The 16011-nt window shown below is 44.4% G+C and overlaps 1 protein-coding gene across 2 annotated transcripts in view; it reads right to left on the bottom strand.

Annotated features, from left to right (window-relative positions):
- The window catches only part of IQCE (IQ motif containing E), a 65750-nt gene that overhangs the window by 25344 nt on the left and 24395 nt on the right, over positions 1–16011 (bottom strand). For both annotated transcript variants that reach the window (XM_030211298.1, XM_030211297.1), the window contains exons 15-16: positions 11453–11667; positions 6252–6335 (exon numbers count right to left, since the gene is read on the bottom strand). In XM_030211298.1, the coding sequence (XP_030067158.1) occupies positions 6252–6335; positions 11453–11667 (299 nt within the window). The remainder of the gene's footprint in view (positions 1–6251; positions 6336–11452; positions 11668–16011) is intronic.

Here is a 16011-nt window from a genome sequence, read left to right as displayed (position 1 = left end):
CCAACATGCTTTATTAGGACACATCAATAGGAAAAAAGACCTATTCCAAAATTTAGAAGGACCTGGGCACTTACAAATATCTCAAAGGTGACCAACAAGCCACCAACTTAGAAGGAGTGTCAGCCACAGAGATTACCCAAGGAGATAAACCTCTATCCCAAAATTTAAGAGATGCTACCCTTAAAGGTTTGAAAGTAAGGGAGGACTAAGGTTCCAAATAGCAGTTTTACTCCCAAGAATATCCCATCTGAAGAGTAGTGAGGGAATTTCTGTGCCTGTATCTCAGAACTAATCTTTGCCCTCAGAGAGTTGCAAGTTTAGCTTCGCCCCAATCTCCTGTGGAGGATGAAGAAATAAACCTCTCAAGAGGGAGCAGTGTCCCCCAAAACCTGAAATTGCAGAGGGTTCAAGATAAGCCTCCTATGAGGTTCTCTTTTGCACCACCAAAGGTTGCATCACCCAATACCAAGTATCCTTATTCTCCCAACAACCAAGGATGTAAACGCGAATGGAAGGGATCTTCCAAGCAGGAATTTAACTGGGAAAAATGGTGAAGTACGCCTCCTGATTGGCCTCTTCAGAAAAGGGAACAGGGCATATCCAGACTCCCAGGAGGAACATGCACAGGAGACTGGATGTCAATCCTTGTTCTAACAGGATACTCAGCATCCCCAGCTCCTTCTGTTCTTTCTTTGGATAAAGAACTTGCTTGACTTGTGGTTTTGCCAAGCCAACATGAGGTCCACTCTAGGAGGTGCTCCACCTGACCCCCAGTAGAACTACAGCTACTTATTTCTGCCCTTACACATCAGGGACCCAAATAAGGTGGCTCAGAAAATTCATCTCGCCAATAATGGCGTCAGTAATGTGTCCTGCTGTCAGGTCCAGCAGATGAAATCCATCCCTGAGCAAATACAACACATTTGCCAGGGCACTAGTTTCCTTCAGCTCCTCAGCTTTGTTCCCATCAGCAAACAGCATTGTCTTGCCTGCCAATCCTAGCCCTCTAGTCAGTTCCCAAAGTGGGAGTGAAATCAGCCCCAAAAGGATTATTGCTTGTAGCATCCTCCAGACTCAGTCTATTCTCCAATGGGAATCTGGACCTACAGCATTCCTGGGAGCTGCCTACCCCTAGTTGCTGCACCAGGCCACATGCCTGCAGCATGTACTGAAGCCAGAGAAATACTGGAAAGCTGAAGGCAGCACCAGCTCCAGTATCATGGGAGTGAAGTCAGCTTTGAGTTGTTCTCTGGCTCCATATGCTGGCAGGGAGACATAATCCACTCCTCTGAACCGGTTTGGTATGGACAATAAGGAAAATGGAATAAGAAGGGTGATCAACATGATAAAAAGGATAGAACAACTCTTCTACGAGGAAAGGTTAAAGCTTGGAGAACAGATGACTGAGGGGAGATGGAGGTATATAAAATCCTGAGTAGACATCAAGAATGGTAAAGTTGAGATACTCGTTATAAGTTCTGTGCAGTCTACATGGTTCAAGTTTCATGTTTATTTATCATGTATTAGAAAACTATCTAGATCGTTTACATAAAATCAGTTGATATAAAACAGAATTAAAAGCATAAAAAAAAAACAAAAGAGAAAAGGAAAAAGTTTCAATCATCAAAAGGAAAAGAAAAAAAATATATAACTCTGCTGTTGTACAAACTGAAAAAAAAATCTTCAGTGGATCAGAACAGATAAACACAAATTGAGGGGCCCTTTTACTAAAGCTTAGCGCACACTAAATGCCACATGCCCTACATTATACCTATAGGCTACATGGAACATGCTAATGTCTATTAACACGCACTAAGCTTTAATAAAAAGTGTTTCAACAAATAAAAAGACTAGGGGATATACCATGAACTTACAAAGTACTACATTTAAGATAAATAGGAGAAAACATGTTTTTCATTCAAAGCATAATTAAGCTTTAAAACACATTACCAGAGGATGTGGTAAAAGCAGTTCCTTAGCATCCATAGCAGACCAGTCCAGACAAGTGGGTTGTATCCATCGACCAGCAGATGGAGACAGAGAAAGAAAATAGTCCTAAGTGATTCACCCCTTATGGGTATCATGCAGCCATAGAATGTTCAGTATATTCTGTCTCCAAGCAGATGGTTGACAGACCGCGCAGCAGTTTCTGATGCAGTTAATGCCTAGGTGTCGGTACAGAATGCAGTATACTATTTTTTAAATATATATATACTAGTAAAAAAGGCCCGTTTCTGACAAATGAAACGGGCGCTAGCAAGGTTTTCCTCGGAGTGTGTATGTTTGAGAGAGTGTGCACCCCAGCTGACCTTGTTAATCACCCAGGGCAACCACTCGAGGTGCCTGAGAAAACAACTGTGGGAGGAGTTAATTGCTTTACTTGCAAGGAGCTCTGCACCCCAGCTGACCTTTTATATATAGAGATATAATTTTTTTTAACTGCAGTTGGGGGGACACTCTGTGGTGTTGAGTTCCTCTCCCTGCCCCCCACCCCGGTCCTGCAATTCTGCAGTGAGAATATGTGGATTCTGTGGAGGCTACTCACTAACAACGCTTTCCTTTTATTTAAGAAATTTTCAGGGAGGTAAGTTTGTATTTCTCTTTAAAGCCTTCTACGGCTCTGTTCTTTGTTCCAATGGTCACCAGACAGTGGAAACAATTGCTGCCCTGCACATTTGGGAGAGCGTTTCTTTTTCTTCACCGGAGGAGACTTTCTGCCACAATATTTTCTTCTTTACCTCTTTCTTTCCGGTGAATGGCTCTCTTCCACTGTGTTCCTTCCTAGTTTCATAGCAGTTATTTTGGTAGTTTTTTTTTTCATAAGCTTTGGTGGGCTAATGGTTCTCCTTGCCACTTGGTCTGTTCCAGCAAAGTCTGCCAAGTTAAAAAAAAAAAAAAAAAAAAAAGAGCATAGGTGATTCCTTTGTGAGTTTCCTTTAATTTTCCCTGAGGCTTCAGCTACTTTGCCAGTTGAAATTATTTTCTCTCTTCAGGAGTGGTCTTCACTCCTATAATGAAAATGGCGCTGGTTGTGGTGACCGCAGCTTGGGAGAAATCTTATTGCCTTCTGGAACTTTTCAGTCGATTGCATATCATATAATAAGTGTTTGGAGAGTTGCCTCTGTTTTCTGTTTAGGGCCATTCATGATCCCTCTTGTATTTCACTTTACTGCCCTTCCTGTTCATTCACTTTTTATTTTCCTCTTGGGGCCAATTCCTGAGATTTAGCTTGTCACTCTCTTTCTTTAATAGTGCTCTCAGAGTGTTTTAACTGTGGGGTGCATTCAGCTATATTTCATGTCACATGATTGTGCTGCATATTGACTACTGCTTTCCCTTCGGGGAGTGTGGCAGAGGCATGACTGTAAGTCTCTCTTGGATGCCAAGGCTGCACTGCTCGTCTGGACACATGCAATGCATGTCGACAGCACAGTCAATATGTTCATCTTAATGGTGCAGCAGCAATGCTACCCTGGATGGCACAGCTACAATATTCACCTGGATGGCACAGCTACAGTGCACACCTGGATGGTGCAAATGTGCCAACACCCATCTGGATGGCACAAAGCACCAGTGACTGGTAGATTTCGACTATAAAACATTCCCTCCATGGCTCACATGTGGTAGCTGACTGGCTTCCAAGGTGCCTACAGTTTTCTGCATTATGTTTTTTCCACGGCAGCCTGTTGAAATAACAGCATCCCTTCTGCCTCTGGAGCACAGTCTTCCCCACTCTCCTGTATGGCTCCTGTTGGACAATTTTTTTTAGGGCTCCAGAGGTTGTCTACTTCTTGTTACCTACCACAGTTGGCTATGGTGCACTAGCTTCCAGCAGACTGTTTGGCTGGGTAAGGACAGTGAGTAGACTATCGAGATTAAGCCAGGCAATGGTGGCCTACGGTTTCATGGATGGCCTCAATTGCTCAGCCTGCACAATCCATATGTCCCCGCATCTCCTTGCAATATTCAGTGTGTCTACACCTCTTCCGCACCTCTCTGATGGGTACAACTTGTTTTTCCTGTATCCTAGCTCAGACTAGGATATAGTTTTTCCCTCAAGTTCCATCAAGGGAATGCTTTGTTTGTTCTGCCACTGCCTACATTTTCCCTAGGCTCGATTTTTGTTAAATGGAGATCTCTGTCTATTGTTTTGCTTGCAGGGGCTTCTACCTTTCTTTCGTCCCCTTCTCATTCCTACTTCAAAAGGTTTCCTACTTCTGGTACTTTGCATTGTGTTCCTGGAGTGGGTGGAGGTCACTCACATATTTCTTCCTTCCTGCACAAAAGTTGTCTGCTGCTGTTCATTTATTCATGGCCCTTGCCTCTCAGTCTTCTCTCAATACTGGAGTACTCTTCGCTTTTGTTTCCAGTTAGCCCTTGGTTAGCCCTAGTGTTCCCCTTCTTGACTGAGGACAGGCTATTTTCTCTTCAGATGCCTTGGTCCTACACTTTTTGGGAGACTGCTTTGCTACATCCCACTTGTCTGCACTGGGCTGGCAAGAACGTTAAAGAAGAGAAAATGATATCTTACCTGATACTTTTCTTTCCTTTAATCCTACTAGACCAGTCCAGAACCTCTCCCTATTTGGTTGTCCTTGGATTTCCTTTTTTATAGGTCACTTGCAGGCTTATTTTCAAAAGAGAAGGGCGTCCATCTTTCAACACAAATCGGGAGATAGGCATCCTTCTCCCAGGGTCATCCAAATCGGCATAATCGAAAGCCGATTTTGGGCATACTCAACTGCTTTCCATCGCGGGGACGACCAAAGCTCACGGGGGCATGTCGGAAGCATAGCGAAGGCGGGACTGGGGCGTGCGTAACACATGGGCCTCCTCGACCGATAATGGAAAAAAGAAGGGCATCCCTGACAAGCACTTGGGTGACTTTATTTGGTCCATTTTTTCTTACGAGCAAGCCTCAAAAAGGTGCCCGAACTGACCAGATGACCACCAGAGGGAATCGGGGATGACCTCCCCCTTACTCCCCCAGTGGTCACCAATCCCCTCCCACCAAAAAAAAAAAAAAATGTAATATTTTTTGCCAGCCTCAGCTCCATGACAGCAGTATGCAGGGAGCAGTTTTAGTGGGTGCAGTGCACTTCAGGCAGGCGGACCCAGGTCCATCTCCCCCCCCCCCCCCACCAGTTACACTTGTGGTGGTAAATGTGAGCCCTTCAAAACCCACCACAAACCCACCCACATGTAGGTGCCCCCCTTCACCCTTTAGGGCTATGGTAGTGGTGTAGAGTTGTGGGGAGTGGGTTTTGGGGGCTCAGCACACAAGGTAAGGGAGCTATGCACCTGGCAGCAATTTCTGAAGTCCACTGCAGTGCCCCCTAGGGTGCCCGGTTGGTGTCCTGGCATGTCAGGGGGCCCAGTGCACTATGAATGCTGGCTCCTCACACGACCAAATGGCTTGGATTTGGTCATTTCTGAGATGGGCGTCCTCGGTTTCCATTATGGCAGAAAATCGGGGACGACCATCTCTAAGGTCGACCTAAATTTTGCAATTTGGGCATCCCCAACGGTATTATCGAAACGAAAGATGAACGCCCATCTTGTTTCGATAATACGGGTTTCCCTGCCCCTTCGTCGGGATATCCTGTGAGGACATCCTCAGGAAAACTTGGCCGCCCCTTTCGATTATGCCCCTCTTGGACACTCATCAGTCTTCTCTAGTGAACACCATTGCTTGCTTCTCCTGACTTGGTGCATTACCTGTTCGTCAGTGGAGAATATGCCTCTACGATTGGTATAGTTATTAGCTGAATGAACCAAGTCATCTTGAGTTTTTCTATATCCACCGAACCTATGGTCATGAGCACCACTGCTTTGCTAATCGAAATACTGAACATTCTATGGCTGCACAATATCCTTAAGGGGTGAATCACTTGGGACCATTTTCTTTTTCTGCCTCCATCCACTGGTTGATAGACACAAACCACTTGTCTGGTCTGGTAGGACTAGAGGAAAGAAACATCAGGTACGACATAATTTTTCCTTAGAACACCAGAGTTTAAAAAAAGGTTTGGAAGAGTTCCTGGAGAAGTCAATAGACGGTTATTAAGAGAGACCTGGGGAAAGTCACTGCATTAACCCTGGGGTTAAGTAGCATGGAATCTGTTTTGGTGCTTATGACCTGGACTGGCCAAGGTTGAAAATAGGATACTGGGTTTGATGATTTTTATATACACATATTAGTCAATCATTTTAACAGCTGATGATACAGAGATAAAACTGGCAGTGCTTACTTGCTCTTCTCGGTCTTTGTCTCCTGCATTTTTTGCAGTTCTTTCTCCAAATCCATCTCCTTTTTTAATTTCTTTATTTCTGAGCTGTAAGAGAAAGGAAAACACTAAACCCATGCTAGTGTTAGCCAGGCCTCAAATTCTCAAAAATTGCTTCCCCCAGTCCAGCATCACCAACCTAAATCACACCTCTAAATGCAACTGAATCATCTCAAGAAGAAGGGGCCCTTCACACACTGAGGATGCTTCCAGGAGAAGGGGGAGGTGGTACAATCCTCCTATCAGCCAAACACTCCTCCCACTTGCACAGCGCCAGATCCATGGGAAAGCATTTTCAAAATGCGCAGGCCAGTTGCGATGAATGAAAATCGGCACAAGACAGCTCGTGAAGTGTGAAAGTGCTCATTCATGGTGCCAGTATTTTCTCGTAAGTCTACCAGAGCAGAGCACAGGGCAGCTTCAGCAGTACTTAGGCCTTGGTAGCATTAATAGTGAATGCATATAGGGGTAAATTCAACATAGGTTGCTAAAAATTGGCACTAAAAAAACGAGATATACAAAGGTGATGAACACGAGATATTTAAACGTGACTATGTCTGTTGAGTGATTATTTTATTGCCATGTATTGTGGACTCCTGTAGATTTTCAGGGCCCTTTTATTACGCTGCGGCAAAAAGTGGCCTGCAGTAGTGTAGGCACACGTATCAGGCGCATGAGCCAGTTTTTACTGTCTCTGCAAAAAAGGGATTTGTTTTTAATGGGACGGGAAAAGGCCATGTGGTAAAACTGAAACTGGCACGTGTCCAAAACTGGCATGAGCCCTTAATGCCACCCACTGATCTAGTGGTAAGGGCTCATGTACTACATCCGCGGTGACTGGTCAGCGCATGCCAACTGTCGATTACTGTCAGAAAAGACACGTGGGAGGAAATAAAATCATCCAGCTGTAATGGGGATTTGCCAAATCTAAAATTACCACCAGGGGGGTGCAGTAGTCTCATTTAGGCGCACACTGCACAAGCGTAGCGCCTAATGCGGCTTTGTAAAAGGGCCCTTCGATTACTAAAATACTGGGTGCCAAGCTAGTATTCTGTAACCAATTATGCTATGTCTACGGCTGCCGTAAATGGTGTGCCTAAATGCTGCAGCTGGGCGTGTAAATGGAACCATTCTATATAGTGAGCACCAGAAGTCGCAACACCCCTAACATGTCCATGCCCCTCCCACGTTAACACCCCTTTTGCAATTGCACATGAGAGAAATGAGGTGCACTGTTCAAGGAATACAGGCATAAGTTTGTTACACGCACAACGTCAAATTAGTGCCATTTAGGGCCCCTTTTACTAAGCCGCATAGGCGCCTACGCGTGCCCAACTGGACTTACCGCCAGACTACTGCGTGGCTCTTTTGGTAATTTCATTTTTGGCGCACGTCCAATACGGGCGTCTGAAAAATATTTTTTATTTTCTGGCGCACGTAGCAAATGCACGCCAAGTGGCATCTGATACACATAGGTCATTACCGCCCAAATTCTTTACCTCAGCGCTGCGTACGACTAGTAGCGCTTTAGAAATGATAAGTAGTAGTAGTAATGGAAGAGGCTTTTTTTTACAGGTGCACTGAAAAATGATTCTGCGCGCGCCTAAAACCCACACCTACATTACCACAGGCCGTTTTTCAACGCGCCTTTGTAAAAAGGACCCCTTAGTGCTTGTAAATGCCAATTATTGGTATTTATCACCAATTTAATGCCAATTATGTTACACGAATGGCCCTACTCTATAACTGCATACCTATTTACAGAAGCTGGGACATAATCCACCTTATAATTGAAAGAGAAAAACGCCTAGATTTCGACCCAAATTGGGAGACAGACGTTTATCTCACAAAAACGAATAAATCGGTATAATGGAAAGCCGATTTTGGACGTTTTCAACTGCACTCCATCACGGAAGCGTACAAAGTTGACGGGGGCGTGTCGGAGGCGTGGCAAAGGTGGAACTGGGGCGTGGTTATCGGCCGAGGAGAGATGGGCGCCTTTCGCCGATAATGGAAAAAAAGTATGCGTTTGTAGCAAGAATTTAGGGCACTTTTCCTGGACCCTGTTTTTTCACGAATAAGGCCCCAAAAAGTGCCCTAAATGACCAGATTACCACCAGAGGGAATCGGGGATGACCTCCCCTGACTCCCCCAGTGGTCACTAACCCCCTCCCACCACAAAACATGATGTTTCACAACTTTTTATTTTCACCCTCAAATGTCATACCCACCTCCCTGGCAGCAGTATGCAGGTCCCTGGAGCAGTTGTTAGGGGGTGCAGTGGACTTCAGGCAGGTGGACCCAGGCCCATCCCCCCCCTACCTGTTACAATTGTGCTGCTTAATGCTTAGTTGTCCAACCCCCCCAAACCCACTGTACCCACATGTAGGTGCCCCCCTTCACCCTTTAGGGCTATAATAATGGTGTAGACTTGTGGGCAGTGGGTTTTGAGGGGGATTTGGGGGGCTCAACACCCAAGGGAAGGGTGCTATGCACCTGGGAGCTCTTTTACCTTTTTTTTTGTTTTTGTAAAAGTGCCCCCTAGGGTGCCCGGTTGATGTCCTGGCATGTGAGGGGGGACCAGTGCACTACGAATCCTGGCCCTTCCCACGAACAAATGCCTTGGATTTATTCGTTTTTGAGCTGGGTGCTTTCATTTTCCATTATCGCTGAAAAACAAAAACGCCCAGCTCACAAATTGTCAAATAAAACATGGACGTCTATTTTTTTTCGAAAATACGGTTCGATCCGCCCCTTCACGGACCCATTCTCGGAGATAAACGCCCATGGAGATAGACGTTTTCGTTCGATTATGCCCCTCAATATCTCCATTCATATCCCTTAAGAAGGAAAACATCAAACTGAGCAATAGAGGTTTTTCAGATGGTTGTTTCAATAGAAGGACTGTTGGAAGATTAGATGCTAGAACCTGGCTCGGCATTTAGGACATTTGAGCTTTCCATATGAGCAGGGCTGGATTAAAAACCCAATGATCAGAAAGCACAAGACTATCGACTGTAACTCTGCTAAAATCAACTGGATTTCAGCATACAATCCAAGAACTAAATAAATCAACTGTTGTTTTATATGTAATTCATGTGTTTTGCAGTTTACCTTGTAATCCACTTCAAGGTCATGCCATAAGTGGAATATCAAATATAATAAATGAAGTGATGTAGACTCTCCATACAGGAGACTTAGGAGCAAGAGTTATCTTTTCTTATCCATATTCAATTCCTTGATATATACAATGCCTTTTGCTGATACATTTTTGTCAAATTTTTCTCATGAAAGAAATACTATATAAATATGTGGCCTAGATAGCTGATACCATGGGGCTCGTTTTCGAAAGAGAAAAACGTCTAAAAAAAAAGTGGCATAAAGCAGCATTTGGACGTTTTTCTCACAGTATTTTTGAAACCCATTTTTAGACATTTTTCTATGAAGTTCATCAGAAGTGCGTTCAAATCACAAGGGGGCGTGTTGGGGCGGTTTCAGGGCCTGCCTAACACTTGGATGTTTCACAGACATAATGGAACAAAGCAAAAACGTCCAGGATTAAAACCAAGATGTTTGGTCTAGACCTGTTTTCAGAACGAAGGCGGCAAAAAAAAAGGTGACCTAAATGACCAGATGACCACTGGAGGGAATCAGGTGTGACCCCCTCTCCTAGTGGTCACTGACCCCCTTCCACCCCCCCCCCCTCCAAAAAAAATGTGAATAAAAATATGAATTTCCAGCCTCTATGACAGCTGCAGATGTTAAAGTCAGGTCTAGTGGAGCAGAATGCAGGTCCCTGGAGTAGTGTAGTGGTTGGTGCAGTACAACAGTGGGGGACCCAGGTCTCTATCTCCCTCTACCTGTCACCCTTGTGGTGGAAACTGTGACCCCTCCCAAACTCACCAAAACCCTACTGTACCAATATATAGGTGACCCTTCACCCATAAGGGATATTGTAGTGGTGTACAGTGGGGTACAGTGAGTTTTGGAGAGCTCAGGGGACAACATAAGGGAGCAAAGGTGAGATGTGTACCTGGGAGCATTTTATGAAGTGCACAGAGTGCCCTCTAGGGTGCTCCACTGCTTTCCTGGGGGGTAGCAGTCTACAAAAAATGCTGGCTCTTCCTACATCCCAATGGCTTGATTTTCTACGTTTTACACTTATTTGGGGTTTTTTTTGGAGGAGTGGCCTAGTGGTTAGGGTGGTGGACTTTGGTCCTGGGGAACTGAGGAACTGAGTTAGATTCCCGGCACAGGCAGCTCCTTGTGACTCTGGGCAAGTCACTTAACCCTCCATTGCCCCATGTAAGCCGCATTGAGCCTGCCTTGAGTGGGAAAGCGCAGGGTACAAATGTAACAAAAATAAAATAGATACTATTGGAGATTCTACATGGAATGTTGCTACTATTGGAGATTCTACATGGAATGTTGCTATTCCACTAGCAACATTTCATGTAGAAGGCTGCGCAGGCTTCTGTTTCTGTGAAACAGAAATAGAAGCCTGCGCGGCCACATTGGTGATCTGCAAGGGCCGACTTCTACATGGAATGTTGCTAGTGGAATAGCAACATTCCATGTAGAATCTCAAATAGTAGTAACAGTGGAGGAGTGGCCTAGTGGTTAGAGTGGTGGATTTTGGTCCTGGGGAACTGGAGAACTGAGTTCAATTCCCACTTCAGGCACAGGCAGCTCCTTGTGACTCTGGCCAAGTCACTTAACCCTCCATTGCCCACCGCATTGAGCCTGCCATGAGTGGGAAAGCGCGGGGTACAAATCTAACAAAAAAAAAAAATGAACCAAAAAACAAAATGTACAAAGCACAAAACCTTGTCTGAAACAATATTTTCGAAAAAAAAAAAAAAAAAAGCTAGACGTTTTTCTTTTTCAAAAATGACCTTTCCTATTCAGATTCTGGATGTTCATGGTCTCTCCCTTTGGGTAGTGCTGGGACAAAACCGTCAGGGTTGCATTCAGATTAGGAGAAGCTGTATCCTCAGTGCATCACACCCTGTAACCGCGTGCAGGACGAGGAATAACGAGAGCACAGCCAGCCCTGATGGTCACATAATAGTGGGTAGGTAAAAGGCCAGTTCCTGGAACAGAGAGTTCACGGTTCACAGTTATGGCATAGTGAGAACAGCAGTTATCATTTTAACCTAACTCACTCTTTGCTGCCTAGAAGATTTTGCAGTGCGCTCCGATCGCCTTTCAGCTTTTTGACCAGTGTTTGCAGTCGTTCGCATTGCTCATGAGGGTCCGGTCTTGGAGGTGATAGTGGAACTGACTGTTCTGAGACTTGAGATGGTAGAGACAGCTGTGCTGTCCTGGCATGATCTAAATCTGAAGATTTTAATCTGGAATTCTCCAGTTCATCCACTTTCTGCATGTTCAAAAGAAAAAAAGTTGTATTTTAAAAGCGAGCATATTCTAACATTTTCTCTATCTTTCTCTTTAAAGCCTCTCTCTGTTCATGCTCTCCAATCTGGCTCCCATCAGAAGGCAATCGTCCCTATAATCTCTTTTCAAGACAGGCCAAGCACATATTATATTTTCCCTGCCTCTTATAGACCAATGAAAAGCGTTTTGGTGAATGTATTTATTTTTCCTTTAAAGAAACATTTCATGGCTGTACCTGAAATGGTTACATTGTTTCAAGCTAGTGTTTACAAGCCTTACAGATTCAGTAGATCTGAACTGCATATTTCTCTGCAAAAGGTGTCTTGTGTTGTTGCCCCTCAGTAGTGTATTCCTCCCCAGTTCGCAGCTTTCTTTCATCAACCTGCAGTTTCCTCCTCAGTTTAATGTCTCAGGAAGTAGATGCAGGATGCTACAAACGGACCAGTCTTTGATGCTGATGGACAAGGGCTTGACACTTGCAGAACTCGATAATGCATGTAGGAAAGCTATTTTCAAGTTAAATGTCACAGCTTTTTTTTTTTTCTCAGGGAAATTCACAGTTTAAAATGAAATGGACGACTGATTCAAAATGAAACAAACAAACAAAAAAATGGAGCAGAAAAAAAGGGCCTGGATATTTAAAGGCACTTCTCTAAGGGGTCCTTTTACGAAGGTGCGCTGAAAAACGGCTTGCGGTAGTGGTAGTGTAGGCGCGGGTTTAGGGCGCACGCCGATCCATTTTTTAGCATGCCTGTAAAAAAAAAAAGGCCTTTTTTTTTTGCCGAAAATGGATGTGCGGCAAATTGAAAATTGCCGTGCGTCCATTTTGGGTCTGAGACCTTACCACCAGCCATTGACCTTGCAGTAAAGACTCATATGGTAACGGGGCGGTAATGACCTACATGTGCCAAATGCCACTTGGCGCTCATCCGTTACACGTGCCTGAAAATAAAAAATATTTTCCAGACGCGCATATCAGACGCGTGCCAAAAATTAAAATTACCGCACGAGCCACGCGGTAGTCGGGCAGTAACTCCATTTTGGTACGCGCTGGGCGCGCATAGACACCTACGCAGCTTTAGTAAAAGGGCCCTTAAGTGCCGCTCACCGTGTCAATCAGCGATTTGCGGTGGTATTATGCAGGTAATGCCGCTGAAAATCATTTCAGACCACCGCAGTACTATCTGGATAGCGCCAGGGCAGTCTGGGGGGTGGAGCAGCAGTATATTATCTGGACAATGCTGCGCTGTCCTATGTTATTTGGCAGTTAACTGTTACCCCGTTCCCCCTCTACTCATCCCAACCATCTCCTCTCCATTCTCTCCTTTACTATATTCCTCCTTACCCCATTTCCCCCAACCTATATCTTGTCTACCCTCCCTTATCCTAATCATACATTATCAAGCTTCAACTTTATCATGTTTCACTACTGTTTAATTTCTCTCACAATTAGTCTTTGTATTTCGAATTACTAATGTAAGCCGCATTGAACCTGCATTGTGTGGGAAAGCGCGGGGTACAAATGTAATAAATAAATAACGATGCTGAATATCGCCATCAGATATTCAGCTTAACCGGCTCAGTATTAGACTGGTTCACAAAATTTCTGACAGAACGATGTTATGTAGTGAAGAAATCAGGACAACTCTCTCATCCTCGGAGACCTCCCCCCGTGGCCTACCACTGGGCTCTCCATTGTCTCTGCTACTCTACAATGTGTTTTTAGAGTTTTCTGGGATCCCTTTCTCTAGGGCAGGAAATATTATTTTCCTATACTGACGATTGTTTTTGCTTATTACTACCGCTTAAAGATAGCTGTTTGATTTCCACTAAAATTTCTATAATTGTATTATAAATTTAAATGACTGGACCAATTCTCACAGATTAAAATTTTAATGCATTAAAAACAAATGTTCTTTGGTTTAATAGGAAAGGACAACAGATACCAGACTGTATTACACTAAGATCTGGCAAGATTATACCAGTCCAAAAATCTGCTAAGATACTGGGTATTGTGCTGGATTCTTCATTGACATTTATAAAGATTTAGTACTTATCTAAGGAGGTGGTTTTTTTTTTTAACACTGCATAAGTTGAGAACAATATGAGCTTTATTTCAGGAGGAAAGCTTTGCAAGGCTAACATAACAATTAATTTTATCGGTGTTAAGACTACTGTAATGCTATTTACACAGTAAAACTACAGAAGGTTACAGTTACTGCAGAACACCTCGGACACAATGATTTTTAAACAAACGATCTCAATTCATGCATGTGACCCCTTACTGATTATAATCGAAAGAGAAAAACGCCTAGATTTCGACCCAAATCGGGAGATAGACGTTTATCTCACAAAAACGAATAAATCGGTATAATCGAAAGCCGATTTTGGACGTTTTCAACTGCTCTCCGTCGCGGATGCGGACAAAGTTGATGGGGGCGTGTCAGAGGTGTGGCGAAGGTGGAACTGGGGCGTGGTTATCGGCCGAGGAGAGATGTACGCGTTAGGGCGATAATCGAAAAAATAAAGGCGTTTTTAGCGAATATTTAGGACACTTATGTTGGACCCTTTTTTCACACGAACAGGTCCCAAAAAAGTGCTCTAAATGACCAGATGACCATCGGAGGGAATCAGGGATGACCTCCCCTGACTCCCCCAGTGATCACTAACCCCCTCCCACCACAAAAAAATGATGTTTCACAACTTTTTATTTTCACCATCATATGTCATACCCACCTCCCTGACAGCAGTATGCAGGTCCCTGGAGCAGTTGTTAGGGGGTGCAGTGGACTTCAGGCAGGTGGACCCAGGCCCATCCCCCCCTACCTGTTACAATTGTGCTGCTTAATGCTTATTAGTCGTCCAACCCCCCCAAACCCACTGTACCCACATGTAGGTGCCCCCCTTCACCCCTTAGGGCTATAATAATGGTGTAGACTTGTGGGCAGTGGGTTTTGGGGGGCACAACACACAAGGGAAGGGTGCTATGCACCTGGGAGCTCTTTTACCTTTGTTTTTGTTTTTGTAAAAGTGCCCCCTAGGGTGCCCGGTTGGTGTCCTGGCATGTGAGGGGGACCAGTGCACTACAAATCCTGGCCCCTCCCACGAACAAATGCCTTGGATTTATTCGTTTTTGAGCTGGGCGCTTTCATTTTCCATTATCGCTGAAAAACAAAAACGCCCAGCTCACAAAATGTCGAATAAAACATGGACGTCTATTTTTTGCGAAAATACGGTTCGGTCCGCCCCTTTACGGACCCGTTCTCGGAGATAAACGCCCATGGAGATAGACGTTTTCGTTCGATTATGCCCCTCCACATGTGCGTGAATTGAGTTCAGGTTAGCATGCCATGTGTTCAAAATTTTATGTGGCCTGGAATCTCTAAGAAATAGAAGTCCTTTAAATTGAGCTATATACTGCTTCTCTTTAATTTTTCCATCATTTAAAAAAAGGTATCATTGACGAGGGTCCTTGAATTATCATTTCTTTATCAAGGAGCAGCACTTTGGAATGTTTTACCAATTCAGATAAAATCTTAGTCGTCTTATAGGCCGGTGCTTTTTGAGAAACAGATTGCCACTGTAGCATCATTTAAATACCTAGGGATTACTATCTATTCATCTCTTTTACCCCACAGATGATATCACAAATTATGAAAACAGGCTTCTTTTTTCTTTGTAGACTCAGATCTGTTAGAAACACAATAGATTTAAAATATCTCTGTTCGTTGTGTGACGCTTATATTAACACTAGGAAAAAATGCCCGTTTCTGAGCGGAATGAAACGGGCGCTAGCAAGGGGCCCCCTCCCTCCGCCCCTCGAAGCTACTTGCCTTGTTCGCCCTCCCTCCGTTCCTCGAAGCTACTTGCCTTGTTCGCTGTGGGCCGTTTCGGCCCTCGAGTGTCAATAGCTCCGCCCTCGACGTCATGACATTTTGACGCGAGGGCGGTGCAGTCACTCCAGGGCACACCGGATATCTCGGGCGCCTCAACTTCCGTGGAGGCTTCAGAACGTTGGGGTTGCCTTTTATATATATAGAAGATGAGGTATGATTACTGTAATATAGCCTAAGCTGGAATTACCAAGACAAATTTGAAATGTCTACAAATGCTGCAGAATACGGCTGCCCGTATCATATGTCCAGCTTCCAGATACGATAGTGTTTCTCCCCTCCACTGGCTTCCAGTTGAAGTTAGAATAAAGTTTAAGATTCTTACACGTACTCCCAAAGCCTTATACACAGTCACCACGTTGTATCTGGCCTCTTTAGTTATTCCATATACTCCGGACATTCACCCTTTGGTTATCCCTCATCCCTGTAAAGCC

This window comes from Microcaecilia unicolor, chromosome 8, assembly GCF_901765095.1.
Source record: "Microcaecilia unicolor chromosome 8, aMicUni1.1, whole genome shotgun sequence".
In the NCBI taxonomy this organism is placed as follows: domain Eukaryota; kingdom Metazoa; phylum Chordata; class Amphibia; order Gymnophiona; family Siphonopidae; genus Microcaecilia; species Microcaecilia unicolor.
The sequence above is the reverse complement of the archived record's forward strand: the minus strand, read 5'-3'. Positions and strand labels throughout refer to the sequence as shown.